The 19910-nt window shown below is 52.5% G+C and overlaps 1 protein-coding gene across 1 annotated transcript in view; it reads left to right on the plus strand.

Annotated features, from left to right (window-relative positions):
• Positions 1–19910, plus strand: part of PPARD (peroxisome proliferator activated receptor delta) — an 81840-nt gene that overhangs the window by 49629 nt on the left and 12301 nt on the right. The window contains exon 3 of the mRNA XM_081095033.1: positions 17623–17849. Coding sequence (XP_080951159.1) covers positions 17720–17849 — 130 coding nt within the window. The 5' untranslated portion in view covers positions 17623–17719. The remainder of the gene's footprint in view (positions 1–17622; positions 17850–19910) is intronic.

Genomic DNA, 19910 nt, shown 5'->3' on the forward strand with positions numbered 1-19910 from the left:
TCGGGGCCAGGGCCAAAGTGGCCTGGCCAGGAGCGGGCAGTGCCGGGTGGGCCCTGAGGGGGTTCCGGGCGTTCTACCTCCTCCCGCAGTGCATCTTGGAGGACCCACCCACACACACTGCACTGGCAGCCAGGTAGGCAGGGCAGAAGGATCCCTGCAGAGGGGGCCCTCCGCAGGAAAGCAGTGTTTCCAGTAGCACCTGGGAGCAGTGGCCGGGCTTTACCTTGATTCTTTTGCGGGAGCCCCATCGCCCTCCTGCCAGATGGGGCTGAAATCCAGACTGGGAGCTGACATGACCTGACGTGTAAGGCCTTCCGCTTTCTAAACGAATTCGCCAAGTCATCACTAAGTCACGCCAGTCTCGGCAATTCCCCGCCGCTCCCGCACACCCTCCTGGCCGGCCCTGGGTCCTGCGGCGCCAGGGCAGCTGGGACCAGCTTCCTCACTGAGCTCTCGCAGGCTGTCGTGTTGGCACACACTCAGGAGCCGCTCCTGGCAGCGCCGAATGAGGATGGAAGGTGAGGCCTGGGCCGATTCTCTGACTCCGCGGTGCTTTGATGTTTCAGAAGCTGCTCTGGGCTCCCTGAGGTTGAATTCTCTCGCTTGTCCTTTCTCTCCCTCACCTCTGGTTCGCCTGTCCCTCTTTGGGGGACTTCATGCTTTTCAAGTATTTGTTGACTAGGCCCTTATCAGGGACCTCAGAGAGCAACCAGATAGGCGTGCACCTGGCAAGGAAAGGGAGAGCAGAAAGCAAATACTGAGCCTGAGAGCCAACACCAGGTGAGCTGCTCGCTCCTGAGCCGGTTTCACCCGAGGGGAACCAGAGCTTCGGTGAGGGAGACAGCGAGCAGTGTTGGAAGGAGGCTCTCTCTTCTCAGCTTCGTTATGAAAGAAAGACTGCTGCGGGCACGGAAAACCGCCCATCTCCCACCTCTCTCCCCTCCTTCCCACCCTCCCAGTCCAGGCGGCGAGCGCTCCACAGCTGCTGCAGGGCAGGTGTGTGCTCGTCTGTGTTGTTACAGTGGGCGCCAGGCAGATGTGCAGCCCACCCACTCGCTGTGTGCGGCGTCCTGCCTGAGCTGCCCGCTGCTCTGGAGGTCGCAGGGAACGCCGTGCCACCGCGTGCCAGGATGCGCATCCTCAGAGAGGCGGCGTCTTCAGCTTCTGCTGCTGCTTCTTGCTACTTTCTCTAAACTAATGATGTCTCATGTTTGTATCATGCTTTCAGACTTTTTTTTTTTGCTTACTAAACACAGCACATGTTCATTATAGGAAATTTAGGAAAATCAGATAAGCAATAAGAGAAGAAATAAAAATTAACCCTAAGAAATATTCATCATTAACATTTTGGTGTGTGAATTATATAATACTGATGTTTTTCACATTTACTCTGTCATCTGAGCCTTGCTGCCTGCCTTAGGGAAGGCATGTGGATATTAATCCCATCGCAGATGGGAGAATGAGCCACAGAGAGGTTAGAGGTTGCCCAGAGGGGCACAGCCTGTGTTGGCAGGGCTGGGAGTGTACTTGGCATGCAGCTCTCTCCCTGTCCTCTCACCTGGACTGCAGCAGAGCCTGGGCAGGGGCTCTGACCTGCTGAATCGTCTTATCCAAGGGTTAAACACATGGCGCCTAGATGACACTTTGGCCTCTCAGTGACGTAGGAGAAAAGATAGGAGATAGGCTTTTTGGATTTAAAGTATTGCCATTCCGACACTTCCGCTTCATCTTGGCTATTGAGGCTCTAGAGGCCACACGTTAAGCGGGAGTGATAGACTGAGGGAGAGGAGGGGTGGGGAAGCTGGCCAATGACACATGCTGCGGTAACAGAGCTTTCACCTGGGGGCGGTGGCTTTGGGGGGAAGTGGTGCAGGCTGAGCCTGGGTGCCCAGAGGTCAGGGAGGACGGGACTAGGAAGCGTCCACTCTCCAGGATACGGACACTGTAGCATTAGGGGTTCAGGAGTGGAAGCGAGAGGCCGTAGCGTGGAGCTCCTCCGCCCTGAAGGCAGACGGCTCCTGGCTCTGCATCCAGGCTCCAGCAGTCATGCAACTTCCTCTTCCTTGCTCTGGTTTTGTCCTCTGTAAATGGAGGCGATACTAGTACCTGCTTCAGTCCTCACTTGTGATGGCTACGTAAGGAGCTTACAGTCATGCCTGGCACACAGAAACGCTGTGTGCTCTTTGGTTCAAGCAGAATTGGAGTAGGCCCCATGTAAAAAGAGTCATGGGAGTCTTCTGTGTGTGTGTGGCTGTGACCTGCTTCCCCAGCCTGCTCTAGACCTGCCACCACCTCTGCGGGGCTAGGAGCCTGCATTTCCCCCTTCCTACCCCTTAGTCTGTATATAAAATAAAACCACTTCCTGATTTTATTTTTTTCTCTGATCGCTTTTTTCTCTAATGAGCATATTTTATTTGTAAGGTCATTTCTGGATGACCCAGCTCTGCTTGGCCTTGAACCTTTGAGGCCTCCAGCAGAGGCCATTTCCTCCTCCTCAGGACACGGCCTCCCTCCTCCCTTCCCCTGTTTGTGTACAGCCTTTCCCGCAGTCACAGTCATGCAGGTGCTGGTCTTATCTTCCTCCCTGCCGGGAGTGTAAACATTAAAGGCTTTCGAGGATTAGCTGCCAACCCCCCACCCCTGCCCTGCAGAGCCACGTCCTGTGAGTGACCCGGGCCCCTCCTGAGCACTGCTCTTGGGGTCTGCTCAGTAAGCAATTGCAGAGTCCAAGGCGGGCAGAAGCAGCCAGCACCCCTCGCAGGGGGAAAGGAAGCCAAGACAAATGAGCTACCTCCCCCAGGTCCCCTGGCAGGTGGCAGGGGAGCCACTGCCTGGACTCCTGCGCCCCCTGCTCACGGCTCTGCCTGTTAACTGTCATCCCGATGAGCCCCTTGTCTGACTGGGATTGGCTGAGAGCAGCTGGGCGCCCTGGACAACTGAAACCTGAGGACAGGTGATCTCTATGGGGCAGGTCCATGAATGGAAATCTTTTTTCCAGTTATAAAAATTATTCATTTGTCCAGCAAATTTACTGTCTGTCAGTTGTCCTCTGTCTTGAGGATCAGTATGAATCTAACATGAAAATCTCTGCCTGGTGGGGTTTATATCCTTTTGGGGAGACACAAATAGTAAACAAATTAGTTTTAAAAATACACATATATGTATACACACATATACACATGTATGTTTTATACATGTGTGTATATACATATGTATACATGCATGCGTGCATACTATTCCAGATAGTGGTAAGAGCTACAGGGAAAACTGAAGCAGAGAAGAGAAATGGAAGTGCCCGAGAGAGGGCTGGGTTGACTTTAAATCCTGTGGTCAGGTTGACTGTCATGTTTAAGCAAAACCCTGAGGAGGTGAGGCAGCCAGCCATGTAAATACATAGGACATTTTCCTCAGGAGGAAACAATTGCAAAGCCCCTGAGGCAAATGCGCCTGCATTGTTCAAGGCCAGCCTGGCCGAGTATACCAGGAGGGGAGAGGGAAGGCCTGGCAGGCCAGTGTAAAGATGGGCAGGAAGCTCCTGGAGGGATTTGATCACAGAAGGAGCAGAATCTGACTTGAAAGGATCGCTCTGACTGTGGTGGGGAGGGTGGAGGGGTGAAGCCAGCTAGGAGGCTGTTGCAATAATACAGGCAAGAGATGATGTTGGCTTGGCTGGTTTTGTTCAGAGGTTAGAATGTTCGCCTGAACACCGAAGGATTGTGGGTTTAAATCCTACTGAAGGGCACGTAATGTACCTGGGTTGCAGGTTCAATCCTTGGCCCCGGTTGGGGTACGTGCAGGAGGCAGCCAATCAGTGTGTCTCTTTCTCATCCATGTTTTTCTCTCTCTCTCCCTCCCTCTCTCCTTTCCACTCTCTGTAAAAAATCAATGGAAAAAACATCCTTGGGTGAGGATTAACAACAACAACAAAAGATAGAGAGAGAGCCCAGCCAGTTTGGCTAAGTAGTTAGAGTGTCAGCAGCAAACTGCAAGCTGCTTTCATTCACTCATTCAGCAAATATTGTTAAGCACCTACCACCATGTGCCAGGCCACAACTGCCAAGAAACCCAGACTAATGATTGATTGGAAAGCGTGGGTTGTGGGTTCAATTCCGTCAAGGGCACGTACCTTGGTTGCAGGCTCGATCCCCAACCCCAGTTGGGAGGCAGCCAAGATGTGTCTCTCTCACATCGATGGTTTTCTCTCTGTCTCTCTCCCTTCCCTTCTACTCTCTCTAAAAATAAATGGGAAAATATTCTTGGGTGAGGATTAACAAGAAAAAGAGAGAGAGAGAGAGAGAGAGAGAGAGGATGTTGGCTTGGACCAGGGTCATAGCAGTGAAAGTGATGAGCAGTGATTCGAATCTGGGTATTTATTAAAGGCAGAGCCAACAGGATTTGTTGGCACCAACATTTTGGCCTGACTAACTGGAAACTTGGAATTGACATTTACTGAGATGGGAATGATGTTGGTGCGGGTGGGGGCGGGGGCAGGGGCGCGAAGGCAAGGGCTCGGTTTGGATGTATTAGACTTGAGATACTATTGGGCATCCATGTGGAGATATCAGAGAATCTGCGCTGGAGAAACAGATAGGAGCCATCAGTATACTGAAGGTATCAAAAGCCACGGATGAGCATAAGGTCATGCAGGGAGGAGTGTAGATTGAAGGAGACCCTAAGAGGGCAGGAAGAAATTGCTCACTGGCTCCAGCAAAAAGATTGCTCAGGAGCAGCCAGGGAGGTCAGAGGAAAACCTGGAGCCAGTAGAGGAGAAGGCGTAACGGAGGAAGGACTCCGCAATGCACCACAGGCTCTGAACGGTCGAGTGAGATGGAGATGATACGTGTTCAGTACAGAAAGTTAAGACATACAGGGACATAGAAACAGTGACTCACCTACTGCCCTATTTGTACATGGAAACTTCCATTCTTTCTCTAGTCATTTTTATAGGATTTTTGCTATATAATTGAATTCTGCTATTTTCCACTAACGTTACTAAATATTCTATGAAAACATGAGTTTCATGGCTGGATAATACTCCATTTTCTGGGGTTGCCCTCATTTATTTAACCATTCCTCTACTGATGGACATTGAGATATTTCTGTTATTTTTCATTACTATAAAATTTTCATATTTATAAAAATTGATTTCATTTTTAAAAGTAACACTGCATCGAACAGCCTAGTCCAGTTTCCTGAGGGGAATTACAAGGTTACAGGCATGAGCACTTTCAGGGGAAGCTTGGACTTAGGAGTCACAGATTCTCCTGGGCCGAACTGGCTGATCCTGGCTTCGCTGAGGGCTCTTCTGGCCCCCTCTGTCCTTGGGGAGGCTCAGAAGTCACTCAGCCCTGCTCACCCCTCTGCCTTCCACCTCCGACTGTGTGTCCCGTTTTCCCGGGCCGTCAGTTTCATTCCCTCTCACCAGGCCGCCGCCTGTCAGTGCGCTGCCCTTTCTTTGCCACCAGCCTCCATCACCCGGCAGGAGGCATTGGTCAGAGCTGCCTCAGAGGGCAGTGTGGGTGCTCGGCGCACTCAGTCTTGTCTGCCTTCCTCTCCCTGAGATTAGAGAGATTATTTTGTGAACATTGAGGGAAAAGGGTGTGAGTAGCGAGTCTGGTCCATAGTCCCTAGAGATGTGTGTCAGAAGTTTGAGGGGGCTTGGATGGAGTTGTCAGGCCTAGGGATGTGGCTGTTCGAGTCAGTTGGCCTTTTGCCAACCGTGCCAAGTGCCACTTGTGCTCCCACATAGGAGTGTGTCCAGCTGGGAGTCACCAAGATCAGAACAGCACTGGGAGGCTGAGCCAGGGAGTCAGCAGGCAGGGCCCATGGAGCTCTTCTGCCCTGCCCTGCCCTGCCCTGCACTTCACTCAGTGGGGCACAGATGGGCACCAGGGGAGCATGCGGCTCTGGGTGAGGCTCTCCTGCCTGACTCCTCAGCCTGGCTCTCCCCACGAATTGAAGAGGCAGGTGTCTGGGGACCCGGGGGTGGCCTTTCCGTCCCGCCGGTGCCCCCGCTAGCTTTGCAACCCTGGCTCAGAGTCCAGCTGAATGATCTCCAGTCCGCCCTCCACAGTGGCCGGAGGAATGCAGCTCTGAACCTGTCCATCGTCTTCATAACCCTCCTAGGCTCTCTGCTGCTCTTCGGATAAACCCATATCCTTCACTTGCCCTTGGAGGCCGGAGGGATTGCCAGCCTCCACTAGGCCAGCCTCCCTGCCTTCCTGGCACGCCAGCCACACAGCCCTTGCTCCCGCCTCTCCGAGGGTCCATGCCCTCCTCCCTTTGAGGGGCCTTTCCCCGTTGCCCTGTCACCCCACTCACCTGCCTCTGGGTCAAAGGCCACATCTCAGGAACACCTTCCTGAGTACCATCCTGGAGGGGCGTGCTCCGAGAGTGCCGCCGCTGCGCTCGGCCTTGTCCTCCACAGCCTGGCTGGCCTTCCTCGTTGTGTATTTGTGTTGGTTTCTTGACTAATGTGGCCTGGCACATGGCGGTAGGTGCTTAACAAATATTTGCAGAATGAGTGAATGAAAGCAGCTGGCAGGGACCAGAGGAGTGGAGGGGCATCGGTGGCAACAGCAGCCATAGCACCGGAGGTCCTGGGATGAGAAGGGTCTGGAAGGGGCCCTGGCGTGGCCCCTGGTGCTGTCACAGCTGCCCTCCCCGCACAGCCTCTTGGAGCAGCGAGGGGTCCTCGGCTCCCGAAAGCCCCCAGGCCAGGACCTGGGCAGGCCTTTTACCTCCTCTGTCTTTCAGCAAATTCCTCAGTTTCCTTTGTTCAAAACACTTTATAAACATTTCTCCCTTTCCCCCCAGTGATGAAAGTATCTCACGCTCGTTGTAAAGAATTTGGAGAACACAGAAAAATGTAATTAAGAAAGTAAGAATCCCGCTCAGAAAAAAGAACCGTGTTGAGGCTGTTTCTTGTGGAAGCTGTAGGTTTCAGCCTCTCCTCAGTCTTCAGTGGCACAGGCAGAGGCGGCCGGGGCGGGGAGCTGCTGGCTAGTCTCACCTGCTCGGGCTGCGGGCACCCTTGGGGGCTCCTTGCTGGTCCCTGGTGACAGCCTTGTTCCCACTGGATCTCTCTCCGGGCACATTCTCAGTAGCTCCCTGAGGCCAGCTTTTCCTTTTATTTTAGTTTAACTCCACTCTGGCCCATGGGCCTTGGGGCCTGACTCTTGGTGGCATTGGAAGAACCCCAGAGGTGAGGGGCAGGGTGGCTCCTGGGTATCTTTCCTCTGGTTCTAGCGCTCTGAGCAAAACCAGCCCCAGGCCACGCCCAGGGTCGAACTGCTGGGGTGGATCCATTCCAGCCAGAAAGCCACACAGGCCCCTTGTGTGCCCTGAGGGGCGTGGGGTGCCCGGATTGGCAGATGGGGGAGAGAGCACCCTGGAGTTGCTCTTCAGGGAAACCAGGGCATTGGGTCAGTACCCAGACTGGAAAGCTTGGGAGAAAATGAACCAGGCCCATTCTCTCATGGCCTCCCTTACGGCTGGTCCTGAGACGTGGGGCTAGGGCTGCTGACCCTTGTCCCGCTATGGGGTGTGTGGGGGGGAGATGGGGAGAGGAAATATGCCGGGAGCCGGTCCATGCTTGCTGTTTCAAGGGACCTGGCATATATGGCATACTGTTCTTAATATGTTTGCTCACCTTCTTGGCACTATGTGTTTTAACCAAGGTCTCTGAGAAAGGTTGTTTCCCCAGGTAGGGATTTTCCCCTGAAGTTAGGGAGGGAATAAAACCTCTTAACTAAGTGCCAGGCGGGTAATTAATCACTTTAACTATGAACAATCATGCTTAAGCTACATAATCTTTACTCTCTGGAATGGAGATAAGAAACGCCCTAACCTTTGGAATAGAGATTGATAGGATTGGAATCAACTGGTATAAACACAGAACCAAGAAGACAGAACCAAGAAGACAGAACCTACACAGAACCTAGAGACAGAAGAACTTCGCTGGAGAGAACATGGCAAAAGATCCTGGACAGAAACTGGCAACAGAACCTAGAGACAGAACCTAGCGAGAGAACCTGGCTGAAGAACCTAGAGACAGAACCTGGCTACAGAACCTGGATAGAAGATGGCAAGAGAACCTGACTACAACCTGGTGACTGTACCTGGCTGGAGAACCTGGACAGAACCTGACTGGAAAACCTAGCGAGGGATCATGGCGACAGAACCTGGCTAGAGAACCTGGAGAACCTGGCTGGAGAACCTAGCAAGGGAACATGGCTACAGAACCTGGCTGGAGAAACTGGAGAACCTAGCAAGAGAACATGGACACAGAACCTGGCTGGAGATCCGAACTAGAACTTCGCTGGAGATCCTGGCTAGGCTGCTGATCAACTGAACACTGTCTCCGTGTTATTCCTTCTTCGCCGACTCCGTCCACACCTTTGGGAACCCGTGGACCTGCTGGGGTCGGACCCCAGCATCTGGTGCCCGAACAGGGACCCTTAGGTAAGCCCCCCACACACACACACTCAGGATGGATAGGACTCCACCATAGGAAGAGGGTGGATAGTCTTCGCCGACTCTGTCCACACCTTTGGGAAACCCTGAAACAGGATTCCCCTAGGTAAGGCCCCCTCCCCCCATTGAGAACCCCACACTCGGGACGGATAGGACTCCACCAGGGTACTGCAGACCCCCCTATAGAGGATAAGTAGGGTAAGAAGGTGGATAGTACAGAACTTAGATTGAGAAGATGTGCCATACTGAGTCCAAAGAGAAGACACTGTATTGATTCTTAGATTGAGAAGATGTGCCATACTGAGTCCAAAGAAAGAAGACTCTGTATTGATCTTCAGATTAAGATGTGCCATACTGAGTCTAAAGAAATAAGACTCTGTATTGATCTTTTAACACATATGCTTGCTAGCAGAGGAATTAAGGTTACTCCCAGTCAGACAGAACGTTTTATACAAGAAGTATGACCATGCTTTTCTGAGGAAGGAAAGGTAAATGTAAAGGCATGGGAGGAGGTAGGCCCAAGGAGCCTTATCCTTAACCCCACTGCAGCCTTTCCACCCCGGGAAAGTGCAGGATTGACAAGCTCTCCCTGGGGTGATAGATCAGGACTCAGGTAATAGCGGAAAGCGCCAATCCTACTCTTAAAATGGATACAAGAGAGCATTTGGGGTTTTTCTTTTTAATGCCTGCTTTTAAAAAATAAAAAAGGGGGAATTTGCTGGGAGCCAGTCCATGCTTGCTGTTTCAAGGGACCTGGCATATATGGCATACTGTTCTTAATATGTTTGCTCACCTTCTTGGCACTATGTGTTTTAACCAAGGTCTCTGAGAAAGGTTGTTTCCCCAGGTAGGGATTTTCCCCTGAAGTTAGGGAGGGAATAAAACCTCTTAACTAAGTGCCAGGCGGGTAATTAATCACTTTAACTATGAACAATCATGCTTAAGCTACATAATCTTTACTCTCTGGAATGGAGATAAGAAATGCCCTAACCTTTGTAATAGAGATTGATAGGATTGAATCAACTGGTATAAATACAGATGTAACAAGACAGCAACACACAGAGAACTTAGAACACAGAACCAAGAAGACAGAACCTACACAGAACCTAGAGACAGAAGAACTTCACTGGAGAGAACATGGCAAAAGATCCTGGACAGAAACTGGCAATAGAACCTAGAGACAGAACCTAGCGAGAGAACATGGCAAAAGATCCTGGACTGAACCTGACTACAGAAATTGGCAAGAGAACCTGACTAGAACCTGGTGACTGAGCCTGGCTGGAGAACCTGGACAGAACCTGGCTGGAGATCCTAACCAGAACTTTGCTGGAGAGCCTCACCAGAACTTGGCTAGAGATCCTGGCTAGGCTGCTGATCAACTGAACGCTGCCTCTGTGTTGTTCCTTCTTTGCCGACTCCGTCCACACCTTTGGGGACCCCTGGACCTGCTGGGGTTGGACCCCAGCAGAAATACAGCAACTGGGTCCACTGTACGGTGGGGGACGGAGCAGGGAGAAGTGGAGGAGGGTTTGTACTCATCTCTCTGAACTGTGAAGCCTGGGCTGAAGTAGGGAGCTCCCTGTCAAGATCCCTGTTCCCACAGTGGGTTGTAAGGAAGGAGTTGGGAGATTGTGTGTTTATGTCCCTGGAATTGCAGTAAGCTAGTACAGTTCTGGACCTGGCTACCACTTGCTCCACACAGTCCCTAGAATGAGCCAACAGTGACAGTAACAGCAGCAGCCATAGTCCCTCCTTGTTGGACACTTACTGTCTGCCAGCACCAGTGAGCAGTTGTGCGTGGCTGTTTAATCCTTAGGACAGCTGCTCAGGTCAGGTGGTATTCCAGTTTTAGGGCTGAGAAACTCGGAGGGGTTGGTGTCTTCACCTGAACTCGGGGAGGGGTGGGGAAGGGGGTGCAGAGGCAGGGTTTGAACCCAGGTCTCACGCAGAAGTCAGTGAAATTAACTTCTGTGAATTATTGCATCTCAAAGGCAGTAATACATGAGAATCAGTACAGTGGCAAATGCTGTGCGGAGAACAGTGTGACAGTGGTTACACTGTTAGCTTTCAGTCCGTATATTCATTCAACAAGTGTATGTTGAACACCCACTAAATGCCGAGCACCGTGCAGGTGCTGGGTCCTACCTTGGAAAGACAGAGGGCACTGCCTGGGAGACTGATAACGTGGTGAGGCCAGACCAGTGAACAGACTGGCAGTTTGGTACAGGAATTGCAGAGCTGGAGGACCTGGGCCAGGGTTGCAGCAAGAAGGAACAGAATGGAGCCGGTCAAGGAGAGCTTCCTGGAGGAGGAGGTGCAGGTGGACCTGAAGGAGCTGGCCTGGCTGGTAGAGGGGCAGCATTCCAGGCCGAGCCCCGTGTGCAGGGAGTGATGTGGGAGCGTGGGCGCGTGGGCTGGGCTGGAGGAGCAGGACCAGCGCCTGTGCTGTCTTCAGCGCACAGCGGTTGTCTTCTGGCAGGGACTGTCCAGGGGCTTTGATCGGGGTGTTCTTGACAGAAATAGCAACTGGCGGCTAGACAGGGGTTTCAGGGGTGATGGCTCCAGACTGAGTCTAAGAGCAGCTTCCAGACCTCGGGGCCCCAGCTACCCATCACCACGACTGAGTGCAGCACAGTGACTGGGACTTGAGCCAACCTGCCTGGGCTCAAGTCCTGCTTCTTCCGTTAATGTGTGACCTGAGCCAGTTACTTGCCCTCTGTTCACGGTCTCCTCATCGGTTGAATGGGGATAGGAATAATACCTGCCTCGGGGTCGTTGTGAGGATGAGATGTGTTTGTACACATGGACCTGGTGTGTAGTAAGCCCTGGAGAATGGAAGGACCATGGTGGTGGAGGTGGGGAGCCCGAGACTCTGCAGCTGTGACCATGCTTGGGGTCTGGTGACCAGCGAGGCCTCTGTGGCTGTGCCTCCTGGTGAGGGGGCCGCACATTCACTGAGCCCACTCAGAAGTACAGCCTGCCAGTGCGGGCGTCAGGAAGGCTGTTTCCTGAGCACGACTGCACTTGGAAAGAGGAAGGCTCTAGGCTCTAGGCCAGGGGTGGGCAAACTTTTTGACTCAAGGGCCACAATGGGTTCTTAAACTGGACCGGAGGGCCGTGACAAAAGCATGGATGGAGTGTTTGTGTGAACTAATATAAATTCAAAGTAAACATCATTACATAAAAGGGTACGGTCTTTTTTTTTTTTTTAGTTTTATTCATTTCAAATGGCCGGATCCGGCCCGCGGGCCGTAGTTTGCCCACGGCTGCTCTAGGCCCTAGACCGGACCTCTCAGAGCTCTGGATCACTTGGGGTAAGCTCCTAACCTTATCTGCCAATGGGAACTGAATGGAGTTATGCCCCCTCCCCCGCTTAGCTCCCCAAAGGCCTGAGTTTCTTCTTGGGACAAAGGGTCTTGGAATGGAAACATGTATGTATGCAGCATACATGTGTGCTGCAGGTATGTGTGTGTGTGTATGTGTGTATGTGTGCACGCGCCAGGGTCAGAGCAGTCCAGGCATTTGTTTGGCAAAAATTCTTTTGCTAGATACTACTTTTTGTCTCCAAGGGGCAGCAGAGCAGGCCTCCTCACTCCGGCTGCAGCCCTTATCCTGTCTGAGGTCAGCACCAACCTCCTAGGCCAGTGATGGCGAACCTTTTGAGCTCGGCGTGTCAGCATTTTGAAAAACCCTAACTTAACTCTGGTGCCATGTCACATATAGAAATTTTTTGATATTTGCAACCATAGTGAAACAAAGATTTATATTTTTGATATTTATTTTATATATTTAAATGCCATTTAACAAAGAAAAATCAACCAAAAAAATGAGTTGGCGTGTCACCTCTGACACGCATGTCATAGGTTCGCCATCACTGTCCTAAGGGGTGAAGCTCTGCCATGACCAGAGTTCCTGGCTCTGGCACAGTGCGGGGAGGGGGGTGGGGGGTCACAGCGAAGACCAGAATTTCTCAGGGCAGCCACTTAAAAGTTAAACCTAGTGCTGGGTGTGCTATTTTTAGTGCCAGGCCTGAAGAGGGAAGAGGAGAATAGGATTCATTGCAAGGACAGTGGTGAGTGGCAGCTACCTGGGAAAATCCAGCCTGTGGGCCTGGGCGCAGGGGGGAGGGGGTGTCAAAGTAGCTCCTGGCCAGACAAGCTGAGACAGTGGAGGGTGGGGGGCAGCCCTGGTGCTGGTGGATGGCTTCTGGCAACATGCAGGGATGGGCAGTACTGTGGTTGCATCTAAATAGAAACAGCCCGAGGGATGTGTGTGGGTTCTGGAGCAACTAGACTGCGGCTCCCCTCCCCCTTCAGCTGGTGTCCTGAAGAGGTCACAGCCAGAGAGACGCTCCAGGCTGGAATCCAGGAACCCTGGCCCCGAAACCAAAACTCCAGCCATGGCCCAGAACCACATCTGATCCCAAGAGGCCACCATGTGCACCCCAGACTCTGGGAACAGTAGCCCTGAGCATGGGGACCTAACCAGCCAGCTAGTGGGGAAGCGGAAGCTGAGGCTCAGGGGTATCGGGCACACAGCTCACCAAGGCCTAGCCAGGCTGCCACTCCATTGTGTCCGAAACCCCATGGTCGTCGACGTCATCCTCTGATGTGTTGCAGGGACACCCTGTCAGGCTCTGCGGGCCTGGGTGTTTTCACTTCCCTCTTGTGCCCAGGGGAGCACACAAGGCTCTCCTTATGGGGCTTGGAGGACTGAGCAGGGCCTGTTGATCGTGTACCCAGCAGGTGCCTCCCCCCACCCTCCAGGACTCAGCACGACAATGAACTCTGTTCCCATCTCCCAAGGTCACTCAGAGGGCATGAGGCAATGTGTGAGAAAATGCTTTGTCAAGTGTCTATACAAGGCAGTGTTGCAGTTTTTGCTCCTCTGTTTCTGCCTGCTAAGGGGAACCCCCAAATCTTCATGTCCCCCACTCACTGGCTCTCATCACCACTGGTGTGCATTCCCCCCTGTGTCCACTCACCCCTCTGGCCAGTGCCACCACTGACCTCATGGCTCATAGACGTCACGTTGTCTGACCCTCTGTCACTGAGCTGCTCATCCTCTTGATGCTACTCAAACCTCCTGCAGCCCTTCAGCCATAGGCCTCCTCCCTCACCTGCCCCTGCCCCTCTACCTCCAGACGTTAGAGAGTTCAGTACATTCCTCGCAGTCACAGGCTGCCCTAGGTGATCGCCACGGTCCTTGGCCAGTGTTGTCAGCAGCCCCTCCCCACAGGCCCACTCTCCTTAGCCAAGGGTCCTCCTGCCCGGCTCACGGAGGGCTGTGTTCAGCTGTGTGCAGTGCCGTGGAGACAGGCCTCTAACGTGTTCACCTAACTAGTAGTCTGAGGTGGGCGTTCAGGGCCAGTTCCACGGAGCAGTGGCCAGGCTCCTGCGGGCGTCATCCGCTTCCCCCAGCAGTGACGTCTTACGTAAGCATCCTACCCCGTCCAGACTAAGATGGGCACTGCGCACGCCATTCACTCAGCTCCGCGGGATTGTCTGGAACTTCCCGTTTTTCCACCACGGTCCTTTCTGTGTCAGCACCCAGTCCACCAGCCTACGTGGCAGTGGCTGTCCTGTCTCCGTAGTCCCGTCTGAGACTTTCTCAGGCAGAAAGCTAGCGTTCCACACGACTTCTCCTGAGTTTCCCCATCCGCCGTAATAGCTTGGAAGTTATATGTTCCTGTGTACGGCATCTTGTTACCTTTGAAAATTTTCCTTGTGTATTTGACTTCCATTGCCAGTCCATGACGTCATTGTTTTGTGGCTGCGTAGAACTGCATGTTTCCACGTCATGATTTGTTTCATAAGTCCTTGTTAATGGGCTTCGAGGTGGTTCCCCACCTCCTACTAGTCAAATAGTACTGTAATGAGTAACCTTGTACTAATACATTGTGTTGTTTTGCTCAGGTGGAGGTATAGCTTATGTTACAAGCTGCAAGTGGTGTCTCTGGGTCAAAGGGAAGGTGTGCTTGTAATTTGGATAGTTGTAGCCAAATCAGCCTCTGTAGAGGTTGTGCCAGTTTACCTTTCCACCAGGGATGTGTGAGATGATATTTCCCACGTGCCTAGCAACAATGTGTTAGCATTTGTTTTAATCTGATCTTAAAAAGTGTATTTCAGTGTTGTTTTAATTTGCATTTCTCTTTTTATTAATGATGATGAGCATCTTTTCACATATTTAAGAGCCAAAGGTATACCTTTTCTGTATGCATTTTTAAAATATGGTTTGATTGTGTTTTTTTTTTAAGAGAGAGAGGACGGGAGAGGGAGAGAATGAGATAGAAACATCAGTGAGATAGAAACATCGATCAGCTGCCTTCTGCATGTCCCCTACTGGAGACTGAGCTCAAAACCCAGACATGTGCCCTGACCAGGAATCAAACCAGCCACCTCTTGGTGCATGGGACAGTGCTCAGCCAACTGAGCCACACCGGCTGGGCTCTGTACACATTTTTTATATCCTCGGCCCATTTTATTATTGGATTGCTGGTCTTTTGCTTATTAATTTGCAGGAACTATTTAGGGAAATTCGCCCTTTATCTAATGAGAGCTGCACATCTTTTTCTCAGTTTATTATCTGTTTCTTTCTTATGCTTTTTTTTTTTTTACCATGTAGAAAGTTTATATTTTTTGTAATCAGATTTACTAATCTTTACCCATACTCTTTTAACCCATAAAGTCTTATGGATTTTGTGTCATTCTTAGGTCTTCCCCCCCCCATCTCCAGACTATTGGTATAGTGTCTGTTTGTTTTCACTTTAAAATCGTTGATTTGTTTGGGCCTTGTCTTGGTATAAGGTGGAAGGTAGGGATCACTACATACCATTTATTGAAGGATCCACCTTTCCCCTTTGAAGTGCTGTCTTTATAACATACTAAAGCTCCATGTGTGTTTGCTTCTATTTATAGACTTTTGTATTCTCTTTATTGATTGTCTGTTCAGGTGCCAGTATCGCCGTGTTTCAGTTATTGTAGCTTTCCTTTAATTCTTTTTATTCTTTTCCAGCTCATTCCCTACCATGTTTGCCAGAGTGCCTCTCCTCCCCCCAGCCCTTTGCTTTCTTCAAGTCCCATCTTCTACTCTGTGAGGCCATTCCACTTGAACTTTACCCCCCCCCCCATACACAGACAAATACACACACTGCTATGATGCTTCTTCATATTTTCCTCATCTTGGGCCCTTGAATCATTCCCCTCCCATCAGTCATCCTGCCCTGGCTTCCCCCTTGGATCTTCCTGTCTTTCGCCGCAGATCTCTCCTCTTTCCACAGCTTATTTGAGTTTCCTTTATTCTGAAAAACCTCTCCCCAGCTTTGCTACTATCTCAGTCTAGTGTGTATACATTTCTTTCCCTGACACAGTCACCAAAAATTACCCTCCCCCACACTGTCCCAGCTTCCTCGCTAGCACTGATTCTTCAGCCCGGAGTCCATCCCAGCCACTTGGCTGACACTTGCTTCACGAGGTCGTTGATGACCTCACAGTCACTGCATCCAGTGGGATCAGTTATCGCCCTACAGCCCTGCAGCATTGGAGCTGGTTGACCCCTTCCCCCAGAAAACAGCCCTTCCCTTGGCTCTGAGACGCAGGCAGGCTGTCCCGAGTCCGTCCTGCCTCTGGTCCTGCCCCGTTGTCTGCTCTGGTGCCTCTTCCTGTCCTTCCCTGATATGTCACTGTCTCCCTTGGGGAGCTGAATCCCTCCTGTGGCTGTCACATCAACAAGGATGCCCCAGCTATAGGTTTCCAACTCCCCAGCTTAGACTCGGGGGCTGATTTCCAAACTGCCTCAGGAGACCAACTGAGGGGTTATTGTGTCAGTCCAAGCGGGAAGATGAAGGCCTGATGGGAAGGAATGGTTACAATCACCAGGGGAATAGAACAAAAATTCCGAGGTCCAAGCTGCTCCCAGACCCATCAAATGAGGATCTCTGGGAGGAGTGCAGACATCCAGATCACCACACTCCCCAGTGACTCCAGTGCAGCAAGTTTGCAAGCCTGGAGCAGGGTGAGAGAGGGAGGATCTCCGATGGCGTCTGCCTTCCGGCTTTGATAAGTGGTAGATGGGCGTGTGGGTCACTAAAACGGGGTTACAGAGGAAGGGGGAGTGTGGGGGGAGACGGTGGGTTCTGTTGGGATAGGTGGAGTTTGAGCTGCCTGTGAGACCTCAAGATAAGGGGTTCCACAGATGCTTGAATCTCTCTGGAGCAGGTCTTTTCTGCTCCTGGCCCTTCCAGGCCTGTCCTGACATGGGATGAGGTCCGTCTCACTCCCAGGGTCAGGGCTCTGAAGCACACATGCCTGGCCACAACCCACCTTCCCGGCCACCCCGCCAGGTCCTCTCTCCAGCTCCTCACTCCCCAGCCAACAGGACTCTGCCGGTCCCCACTGTGCTGCCTCCGAGTCTTTTCTCAAGCTGTATCCCCACGCGTAGTTCCATACCATCTCCCCTGGTCAAAATCCACTCCTCTGGGACCTCTCCCTACTGTTCCCTGCAGGAAGGGCCCCCCCCCCCCCCAGGCGCTTACACCTCTAACTGGCATTTGTGACAGTATCTTAGTTGCAGAGGGTTAGAACCATCTCCTCCTCGTGGTGTAAACATGGGGGTCACCATCTAGGAGCCCACCGTTTGGGAGATTCCAGGACAGAGTGTGTCTCCCTTGCCTGGTGGCTCTGCAGATCTGCTGTCGCTGTAAGTGAGCCTGGCGGGAGCTCACGCCTTTTATCCACCCTAACACTTCCTTCACGAAAGTGGCTTTGGAGAGCAGTGATCCTGGGACCAGGTACTGGTGCGGCAGGATCTCCAGGGGGACTGAGCATTTGAAAAGCCCTCAAGGCTTTCTCGTGTGTCTCCCGAAAACTCCGGTAACTCAAAGGGCAGGATGCTGCCGAGGAGGCAGGGAAAGGTAGCAGAGAGGTGTGTCACCCCGTCTGGGTGATGGGAACTGCTCTGAGCCCCACAGACCTGCTGCAAGAGCCAATGGGCAAAGGGTGGGAGGGGAAGTGACCTTGATGCAAGGAGTGGAGACCGTGGGAGAGCCCTACAGGTGAGGTGCCCCTGCTCTGCTGGCCCTCGATGACCCTGAGCCGTGCCCCACTCCCACCGCCCTCTCATCCTCTTCCTGTCTTCCCCTTTGCCCAGGCTGACGGAACTGCCCTGGGGTCCATCTGCATCCAGACCCAGATGATGCCAGAGCTATGACCGGGCCTGCAGGCGTGGCGCCGAGGGGAAATCAGCCATGGAGCAGCCACCGGAGGAAGCCCCTGAGGTCCGGGAAGAGGAGGAGAAAGAGGAAGTGGCAGAGACACAAGGAGCCGCAGAGCTCAATGGAGAACCAGAGCACCCGCTTCCCTCCAGCAGCTACACAGGTGAGGAGGGCGGGGACAGGAGCCGGCGCTCACACACCTCGGGGAGTGCAGAGGAGCGGCCGTAGGGCTGGAGCCGCGGGCCGGGCTCACTCCCCGCTGTGCTGCTCATCGCAGGCAGGACTGTGGGCCAGGCACCACTTCGTTCTGTACAACAGACAGGATCCCGGGGGGTGGAGCGTGGGCTCTGTGAGAGTTACTGGAATTCGCGTGCGTCGTGCATGTTGTCATGGTTGTTCCACCACGACTACTGCAAGGGACCCATCTGATTAACAGCCACACACTAGAAAGATCCCTGTAGCTGTGATTGTCATGATCACTCAGAACACACAGCTCAGTTGTCTGGTGCTAATTGTACACGCCATTGAGCTGAACCGTAATGCGGCATCAGTGCTGGGCAGTTGGTGCGATTAACTGTAACGAATATTACTTTTGTGCAGCCAGTTTTTAGCTCCTCTTATTTCACTTGTTGGTTCCCTTTACCCACTGTGCGCAGAAGTGTAGAGTTTTCTCTGGTACCCTGTACTGTCTGTCAGCATCTTCATCATCCCATCGTGGTGTTGTGTCCACCTTCAAGGGCACCCAGACCCACTTCTCTCAGCCCCTGGCTTTCCCTGCTCCCTGCCCAGCTGCCCGAGCGCCATCCCAGCCCGCTGATCCTTGCTCCCTTCCCTCGGGAAGGGCTGGGGCCAGGATACACTGCCAGGAGGGGACGCGCTGACCTCGCTGCTGGTTTCAGCTGCTGGAGCTCCTGCCACAGCTGCCGATTCACGGCAGAGGAGCAGGCCTGTCTCCTAAGGGCGGGCTCCGGGTCCCTGTGCCTCCCGGGGAGGAGGAGGTGGGTGGTGTCAGAGATAAAAGTTAAAGTGGGGGGCCCCGGCTGGTGTGGCTCAGTAGCTTGGGTATTGTCCTGTTTACCAAAAGGTTTCCAGTTCCTTTTGCTGTCAGGGCACCTGCTCAGGTTGCTGGCTGGATCCTTAGCAGGAGGCAGTCCATCAATGATTCTCTCATCATTAATGTTTCTGTCTCTCTCTTCCTCTCCCTGAAATCAATAAAAACATATTTCACTTCCACATTTATGTTCCTCCCCCCCCCTCCCCGCCCCCCTCTAAAAATCAGTAAGACGAGTGAAGGCTGCGGACAGGCTCCTGCCTGGGCTGCACTAAGAGAGCCCGAATCCTTGAGTCACGCTGCTGGGTTTTTCAGAGCTTCCTCCTCAGGGCGAGGCGGGCGCGGTGACGGCATCCAGGGAGTTTTAGCAGCGGGATTTAGGGCACAAGGGGGGACGTCTGGGGAAGAATTTGCCCAGCCACCCTGTGCTTGATGGATTCCGTTTATCAATAAATCAGTGAAGTGGAAGTAAAAAGACGTCCTTGCTCAGTAATTGAAACAGGAGGGGATTGTTTAACATAATTACCATATGTTAAAGCCATAATATAGGTAAACTTCCCACAAAGTACAAGACAAGCAACGCAGCAGAAAAGTAGAAATAGGCAGTTCTCGGTAGGACAAATACAAATGGCTAGAAAACACAAAGCATTTTTCAGTCTCCCCGATCCAAGAAGGTGTCTTCAGGTGAGATTGGCAGAGAGGACGTGTTAGCCAGAGCATGAGGACACGGCCCGGTAGCCGCAGGAGTGGAGGGCAGCAGCCAGCACTTTGCATGTGTGTTTCCTGGGCCCTGCGTCCCCCCCTAGGAGTGTGTCCCCGTAAACACTCGCTCAGTTGCACGGAGATGGCCACACTTGTTTACTGCAGCTCTGTTCCCGAAAGCAAAAATTGGAGAGCGCCCATCTGTGGGGAACTGGTTATGTAAACTGTGGAATGCTGGAGTCATTGAAAAGGATAAGGTGGGTCTGAGTGTGCTGACAGGGGAGCACATTCCTGACAGATTGGACATCCCATTGTTTAAAAATCCTTATGTATGCCCTGGCCGGTGTGGCTCAGTTGGTCATCGTCCTGTGCACCAAAAGGTCAAGAGTTCAGTTCCCGGTCAGGGCACATACCTAGGTTTTGGGCTCAATCCCCAGTAGGGGGCATGCGGGAGGCAGCCAATGGATGTTT

This window comes from Myotis nattereri (assembly GCF_964212035.1).
Source record: "Myotis nattereri genome assembly, chromosome: 6".
NCBI classification, from domain to species: Eukaryota; Metazoa; Chordata; class Mammalia; order Chiroptera; family Vespertilionidae; genus Myotis; species Myotis nattereri.